Consider the following 8,499-nt stretch of genomic DNA (forward strand, 5'->3'; position numbering starts at 1 on the left):
AAAATTACCAATTGATAGCAAAGTCAGTTCGCCAACTCATTTTGTCCAGAAGTGTCCCCAGACTGCTAGAAGCGGAAGGGGAACGAGGTATGAAACCTCTGTAAGCCACCGCGCTGTGAGCCTTTGGGGCTCGACTCTGGCTGTCCTTCTTCCCTAACACATAGACTCTCCTTTGGTTTCTGGCAGTTTGACATCTCTGACTTAGTGCGCTGCATGAGACTGCAAAGACACGGGATGGTTCAGACACAGGTGAGTTTTGGTGTCTTCTAATAAGGGTTTTTGTGAGGTTTCCGATGTTTTAAAAGTTCCAGTTAAACCACTTCTCTTTTGAGGTTTCCCACGTTATTGCATAAACCCAAAGATTTATGGTAATAAGAGACTTTTTTTAACATAAGGGCTAATTCAGAAAAAAAAAGTGAAAATATTTCTAGGCTACTTTTTTATTGTTGCCTTTTAATTTTAAAAATGAGGAAATGCAGTATCTGCACTGAATAGAGTACAGAGTATGAGGTGGCACCTTGGGGTCAAAATTGGAGAGTGGAACAAAGTAGTGTGTAATTAGCAGCATTCATAAAAAAATAGAAGGCAACATTGTTGCTACATACATTCCCCAAGAGTGAATGGATTCAGCAGCATTGATTAGAAGTCAGGAATGCAGGCTGGGTTGCTTACCTTGGCCAAGGCACTGGTAGAGAGTGAAAGAGTGGGTCTGTTTGTCCTCTGTTTCGATATTTTCATTTCATTCACCTGAAATCAAACCAGTTTCTTACCCACTGACCTACAGCCTTGCATCCTTCACAGGGACTGCATTACTTAGGTGTCTGCCTGCTCTGAGCAGACTGCTGCCCTTTGTGTTTGTATTGGGAGGAGGGATGTGGAAGCTACTTTCATATATCTGTAAATTCACATTTCTCTACCTCTTGAATTATATAGAAGTTTACTATTTTTATTATTTATTTTTAGACAGAGGGTAAGGGAGGGAGAAAGAGGGGGAAACATCAATGTGTGGTTGCCTCTCATATGCCCCTTACTAGGGACCTGGCCCACAACCCAGCCATGAACCCTGACTGGGAATCGAACCAGCGACCCACTGGTTGGCAGGCTAGCACACAATCCACTAAGCCATACCAGCCAGGGCAAAAGTTTACTATTTTTAAATTAGAATTTGCCTACTTTTCCTTCTTACACCTTTTTATTCAGATTAAGTCTTCTAAATATTAAGCTAACTTACAGTCACATTTTTTAAGTAAAGAAAACATATTGATCCAGGTTAGCAGTTCTTTAGACCCAGGCATTCGGCAGATGTCGACTAAGGGCCTAGTGAGTACCGGGCCCCTTGTAGGTGCAAGGAGCACATCAGTGAATAAAACAAAGATCTAGTAGGATGGTGATGAGGAAGGCAGATAATAGACACATTAAATAAGTAAATTATATAGGACATTTGAAGGTTATACATGTCTTAGAGGGAAAAAATGCAGAGCAGGGTGAAGAGGATGAGTTGTTGTATGTTGAGGTGCTTTTTTAAATAGGTGGCACCACTGAGAATAACACTCATGCAAAGATTTGGAGAAGCTGACAGAGGGGGTCGTGCATATATCTGGGAGCAAGAGCCTTTCAGGCAGACAGAGCCACCTGTGTGGAAGTCCAAGGTGGGAGTGGGTCTTAATGTGTTTAAGTTCACAGCCAGTGTGGCTGAGGCAGGAGGAGGCAGCAGGTGAGAGGGAGGGGATGGAGCCAGGACTAAGGTTTCCCCTAGTGAAATGGAGCCATGGCAGGACTGTCAGGATGGAGTGACAGGAACTGACTCACATTGTGAAGGACCACTCTGGCTGCTGTGTTGAAACAAGTCCCAGTTGGGGGGTTGGGTGGGGAAGGATGCAAGGTTGGAAGCAGGGAGCCCAGTTAGGTGGCCAGCAGGGGTGGTCCTGACTGAAATAGTGGGTGTGGATATAGGGAGAAGTGGGTTTGCCAATGGTTTGTGGGGTGAGAGAAGGTTAAGGATGAATGTGTGGAAAACGTGGGAAAAATAAGACAGATGAGCAAAAAGTAAATAAAAGGGTTATTTGTTTTCCTACACTTCATAGTTGTTACCGTTTGGGCAACTTCCTCCCTTTCTTGAGTCTGAGCAGGGGCGCTGAGGCGCACATGCTCCCACGCACGCAGCTACTTTCAGTGCGGCTCAGCTCTGCCCTCCATTCAGTATGCTGTGAATGCTTTAAATTTCCTTTCAGACTCCTTAGTTCCTTGTCAAACAAGAAGACTCAGATCCCTGTGCCATCAACTTAATAGAGAATAATTTCACCAAAAAAAGAATTTAAAAAAAACACTGATTTCTGCATTTTTCTCTCCCAAATATTAAAAGTATTTTGTGTAGCTTCTTGGGTATTAACTTCTTGACATTTCAAAATACCAGAAGAGTTCAATAAATCTAGAAGAAATTGTGTAGAAAGCTTTTTTTTCTATTATAAAAGCAAATCACACACAAAAAAATAGAATGTCCCACTGATCAGAGACTGCTTCAGTTAGCACGCTGGAATATTTCTATCCATTCCCACCATCCCTCCCCAGGGCTTTTTCCCTCGCATTCTATCCATCTGTCTTTTGTTTTTAATTATTTTTTGACACTGCACTATTCTGTATCCTGCTTCTCACATTGTTGTCTGAATTACTCAGACATCAAATAGTAGTGAAGCTATATTTATAAAATATTCACATTACACATCTAAAGTCTCCTCTCTATATATAGGATCAATATATTTTCTGCTACCAAGTCATCCTTTATGTCCTGACACGTCTCCAAGCTGAAGAAGAAGAAAAAGAGCAGCCTCAGCCTCTGAAATGACCTGAAGAAACAGCCTTCTGGATGCCTGTCCTGTTCTCGCCTTAACGCCCAACAGATGCTCCTGTTACCCATTGAAAACAAAGACCGCAGGACAGCAAGTCCATACAGTGTCATTACGCTTGTTCTCCTCTACCTCGGAGGGGCCTTCTTCATCACAGTGAGTCGTGTTGTGATGCTGAATTTGTACAGCTACTTTAATGTGGGATAGTTATTTTTTAAAAAATTTAACACTAACTGAATAATGCAGCTCTTAGGGACAATTAAGGCAGCATTTGATTATAGTGGACATTGTTACAAGGACACACTGAGTCTATTTTTAATGTACCAATCTTGTTTATAGAAAAATTATTTTCCAGTATTTCAATTAAGTAGTATTTTATAGGGATACTTAAAACCAATATTTAAGCTTTAAATGACAGTAGTATTGGCATAGAAAAAAAGTAGCAAATGTTTACTGTATCAATTTCTAATGTTTACTATATAGAATTTACTATAATATATTTATATACTTTTTCCTGAAAATGGAGTGATCAGATGTTTGTAACTGCATCGTCCATTTGTTATACATCATCTCACCTTGTAAATAAAAATACACTTTAAAATATGAACAAGACCAAAGTCTGTGCAGACAAATCTTTTCAGTGTGTGTGTTTTTCTTTTTAACAACACCCAGACCCCTGGGAAGGCAAGGACTCCTGGACCCCAATTTCCCTCTCCCACCCTGGGCCCCACGGTGCCAGCCTGGGCGGGGCCCAGTGCCATCAGGAACCGGGGCAAATCCTGATCAAGGTCAGGCGTGAGGGGCAGGCACCAACTGACCGACGGTAGCTAAGAAATTCAGTCTCCCTGGCTGGGAGCGGTGCCAGCTTACTGTGCCTAAATCAGAATATGTTAAAGTTCTAGATGTGGTAAAGCCTAGAATATCTCAGATGGCAAGGAGCAACAAAAGAGAACAGCATCACACTGCCTGGGAGATTTATATTTGGTTTCTCCTGAAGGGAAAGAGATCAACCTCAAGAGCCTGCTTCTGTTTCTCATTACTGAACATGTCTTACTAAATCCATTCTTGACAGCATGCCTCCCCTTGGCGGGAGCAGTGGGTGCCTTTCCAGGAGCCAGGAGGAAACTGCTTGGTTCTTCCTCATAGGATTGACCGACTCTGAGTTAGTTAACTTGAATTTCTGATCACGCCCAAGTGCAGGAGTTTGCTAGGACCTATTCCATTGTGTCTGAGCTACACGAGGGGCATTAGCCAATGTCGGTCAGTGCACAGAGCCCTGCGGTGGTGTGTTTGACCCCTCGCCAGGTAGCCGGTTTGAACCCTACCTCAGAAGTGGCTTCAAATCTAGCAAAAGAAGCACCATACCACCACCATATTCATTTTATTAAGAACAGTTTTTGTAACTTGGGTCGTAGCTGAGGATTTCATTTTTCTAAAAGTTTCTGTTACTTTAAAAGATGTTGGGAAACGCCTGTCTTGTGTGAGTTGGAATCATGAGGCCTTGATTTCCTGCCTAGGCACAGGAAACTAGGCCAGCAGGGCCCTTGGAGCCAGTACAGCTGGAGGTGATTATCCACCATCCGAATTCAACAGAGATGGGAGAGGGGGGAGCTGAAGTAAGATCCCTCTTCTGCAAAGAATGTGGCTAGGAAATGGAAACTGGGGGAGGAAAATGCAGGTTTCAGTTTACAGGCCCTGGGAACTTCATTATAGTAAACGTTACCGTCCTCCTCGGGGACCTGGCTCCACTATCGGAATGTGATGAGCCATTTGCTAGAGCCACGCTGGCTCGAAAGTGTGGCAAGGCCACAGAGCCAGGGTGGCACATGGAGACATTCAGATAGCAAATGAACAAATAAATACATTTAACTGGGCTCTTAACCCACATTGGATAACTAAGGACTATAAAATATACCCCCAAATATATATAATGGCTCAAACATAATCATTTGTCGTCATAACAGTTCTGGCGAGGAGAAGAGCTCAGCAGAGCAGCTCTCCTCCCAATTTTCAGGAACTCAGCCTGAAGGAGGTTCTGTGATCGACACTCAGCTTCCAAGGTTACACTGGGAATCATCTCCTTTCCCCTAGCCAGAAAGGGGAAAGCACAGAGCGCCACCTGTGGGAGGGTTGCAAGAGTCAGACAGGCCTGGAAACAAAGCATGTAGCTGCCCCTCATTCCAGCATCAAGAACTAGCCAAACAGTCCCCGGTACAAGGAAGCTGGGAAATGAGTTGGGCGACCAGGTGTTTCCTGTGACAGGCCATTCTGCTGTACAAGGGGAAACACTATAGGGAAAGAATGGTATCTTAGTATAGTTCCTGAGCATTGCATTTTATCTCCATGTCAAAACTTGGTAGATGTCATCAGCAGAAATCTTTCTGAATTATGATAGAAAGGAGAAAAATGGATGTGGAGGGAAAAAATCAGGTGCTCACATCTGTGGTTCATGATACTCTGCCAGATCTCTAGATTTTAAAATGACTAGCTAAATGAAATGTAATGAGTCCAAGAAATTTTTAAAAAATAGCTATCCTCTGGTCATCAGTACCTTGACAGTAAGAGAATGTATTCCTGTTTCAGATAATTCAGAAATATTCAAGATACTTCGTCATGGTGGAGAAAAATGTGACAAATTATGCATTCACCTACATAATACTTTTAAGCTAATTTAAGTGTTAACAAAAATTTGGAACTGCATTTGATTATTTGATTGCAAGGAACTGAAAACCAACCACATGGGCTTACACAAATTAGAAATTTCGTTCCAAAAAAAAAAAAAAAAAACCCCACAGGTTTACAAGCAGGCAGTTTCTGTGATTGATTCTACAGTCCAAGAATTTCAGCAGGTGTGTGAGTGTCCCGGCCTCTCCTCCATGGTCTGGAAACGGCTGCTGCGGCAGCTCCAGCTATTCCACCCACATTCCAGAAAGGAAAGAGGAAGAACTGACATGAGAAAGGGTTAGTGCCTAGTTAGGGCATGGAAACAAAATGTTCTAGAAATCACATGTAGACTTCCACTTCTTACTAGCAAGAACTATGTCACATGGCCATCTCTAGCTTCAAAAATCTTAATTTTAGCTAGCCATATTGCTGTCCTGAACAAAATCTTGGTTTTGTTAATGAAGACAAAGGAAACGACAGACATTGGGGATCGGCAAGCAGTGTGTGCCTTTCCAGTTCTGCCAGTTTCCGCCACTTCTTTAGAAGCTAACACTATGTCAATATTCAAAATCTTTCTGATCCCAGAACTATCTAAACTTGTAACTGTTGAAAAGAGATTCATAGATAGGAAATATTTGAAAGTAATCTTCAGCTTTGCAAATTTAGAAACATAATTTTATCCTTTCACCCAAAATTATATTTTAAAGCTCAGGCTAAGCAAACTCGATACACTCACTGATAAACCGACTTGCTAGTGTTTTAGTTTAGCTCTCAAGCAGGATGACTAAGCCTGGACAGTGAGGTGGGGCTCTTCCTGGGGCGGGGGGGAGAGTACATACACACAGAGGCTGGTTAGAACTAGCTCAGAAGCTAAGATGTGATTCATTAAACTGGGTTAGGCTAAATTACCCTTTCTATACTAGGACTAATTGTGACTACACAAGGAAAAGAAGGGGATGGAACACTTACTGCTCATGTCCCACGCATCATAACAGGTATTTTCACATTACCTAATACATTTCAGGGTGTTTAGGATTGAATGTCTCTTTTTTTCCAGAGAGGAAAATGAAGTCCAATGAGACTGTCACTTGCCCAAGGTTGCCCAATAACAGAGCTGGGATTCAATTCCGGGTCTGCCTGACTTCAGCCTACACTTCAGAGGCATATCAGCTCTTTAGGGGGAAGACAGCAAGTGGCCCTGGCAGAGCCCACGTTCTCTCCACTACAGCAGCTGCCCCACCCGCCCGCCCACCCATCTGGCTCTTTTCCAGACGTGGAACTGGACTCATTCCACTTACCCTTATCTCTTTTGGCCCCACTTCTTCTGAGCCTCATATAGGCCCTGGCTTTTACGAACTCATAATTATTTAGATCAGTTAGAATTTATTCAGGTAGAGCTTTTTGTAGTTACACTCTTCATCCTAAAGCTAATGCATGGCCTCCTGGACTACTGGACTGTTTCTGGGTCTTCTAAGTAACACATTTGCAAGCCGTCTCTGGAGATGACAGTCTTCTGGTGTGACTGCTTTCACACACTTACATTGATTTGTGTTGTTTCTGCCTTAAAAAGGTGGTTTTTGGTGGACCTGTCCCCAGATTGTCCTGACTACAGTAAGTGCTGACCAAGTTGACCATAGCCAATCCTTTCAGAATGGAGTGTTGGATATTACCATTTCATTTAGATTCCTTTATAGAGAAACAATGTAGAAATTCATTTTTTTCTTTTCTATAGTCTTTAAAATTCATGGCAATGCTTATGTTAGGGCTGGGGATGTCAGTACACAACCCTAATGTGTTCACGGTGGCAATCTGTTCCCCATGGGACTATATATAACCCATGAGGTGGGGAACGCTTCCTGCCTCACTGTTGCAGTTTGTGCTGGGCGCCTGTACACAGTGCTGACTAGCTTCCCAGTATAACCGCGCTTCTCCGGGGGGCACACGAGGGTCCTTAAGTGGTCAAGCAGCGCTTGAGAGTGAACAGTCACGTCACAAGTCTGCATAGTTCTTTTCCTTAAAAATATACTTGTGACACCTAATGGGGCTCTTTCTGCACTACCATAAAGGCAGGCTTAATTGTCCTGACAATACCATAATACTCATCGTCATTATATTAACCCATAAGTTCTTAGGAGTGAGTACTCACAAAATAAAACTGTAAAGATTTACCTTAGATGATACACTTTCTCACACATTTCAAAACTTACAAATAAGAGTAGACAGAAGACACAGAGCTGCTCGCAGCTTCAGGGGCATCTTTAGGAGTCAGCGACATGGCAGAAGACATCCAGACCAAAATCAAGAACCAGGAACTGTCGGCAGAACAACCTGGACTTTCCCCGCTGTGACAAGGCAATGACATTTATCACCTAACTTCCTATACATTGTGTCAGGAACAATGTGTCTGCTAATGGGGGCGATGTCTCCGTGCACGAAGGGTACTGGCGTGGGTACAAGTCCCTTTGCTCCATATCCTGGGTGTGGCCTGGGATGACCGCTGGGCAGAAGGCACATTCCCTGGGAAGATCTGCACTGTCTGCACCCCGCCTCTCCTCTGTCCTCCATCTTTCTCCCAGGAAGGTTAAGGGGCACATGAGCACATCCCACCCTGGGATCCTGAATCATGGCTTAACTAATAATAAATATTTGTTGTGAAAAATAAAAGAATAAAAGAAAGTGGAACCAAATGGAGTCCCGACAAAAACACATTGTATAGGAAGTTAGGTGATCAATGTGGCATTTCAAACCAGCAAAGAAAAAATGAATGACTCAGTATGTGGTGTTGGGACAATCAGATTCTTAACACACCATACAGAAAAATTAATTCAGGATAGAATAAAATATGTACATATTTAGTCCATAAAAGTAAGCAAAATTATATGAGAAATATTTTTAATATAAGAATGGAGGAGGAGGACGGGTCCCACAATGCCAGGCTGCACACACTGCAGCCAGTACCCACACTGTGGGGACCCCCAGAAAGAACTCCCTG

At 42.9% G+C, this 8,499-nt stretch overlaps 1 protein-coding gene across 12 annotated transcripts in view; it reads left to right on the forward strand.

Annotated features, from left to right (window-relative positions):
- Positions 1-3,476, forward strand: part of PTPN13 (protein tyrosine phosphatase non-receptor type 13) — a 203,536-nt gene extending 200,060 nt beyond the window's left edge. For all 12 annotated transcript variants that reach the window (XM_045820083.1, XM_045820090.1, XM_045820086.1 and 9 more), the window contains 2 exons: positions 187-249; positions 2,747-3,476. In XM_045820083.1, the coding sequence (XP_045676039.1) occupies positions 187-249; positions 2,747-2,842 (159 nt within the window). In that variant the 3' untranslated portion in view covers positions 2,843-3,476. The remainder of the gene's footprint in view (positions 1-186; positions 250-2,746) is intronic.
- The last annotated feature ends 5,023 nt before the right edge of the window (positions 3,477-8,499 follow it).

This window comes from Phyllostomus hastatus, unplaced genomic scaffold (genome assembly GCF_019186645.2).
Source record: "Phyllostomus hastatus isolate PE091 unplaced genomic scaffold, TTU_PhHast_1.1 phas_scaffold_39, whole genome shotgun sequence".
Taxonomy (NCBI): Eukaryota; Metazoa; Chordata; class Mammalia; order Chiroptera; family Phyllostomidae; genus Phyllostomus; species Phyllostomus hastatus.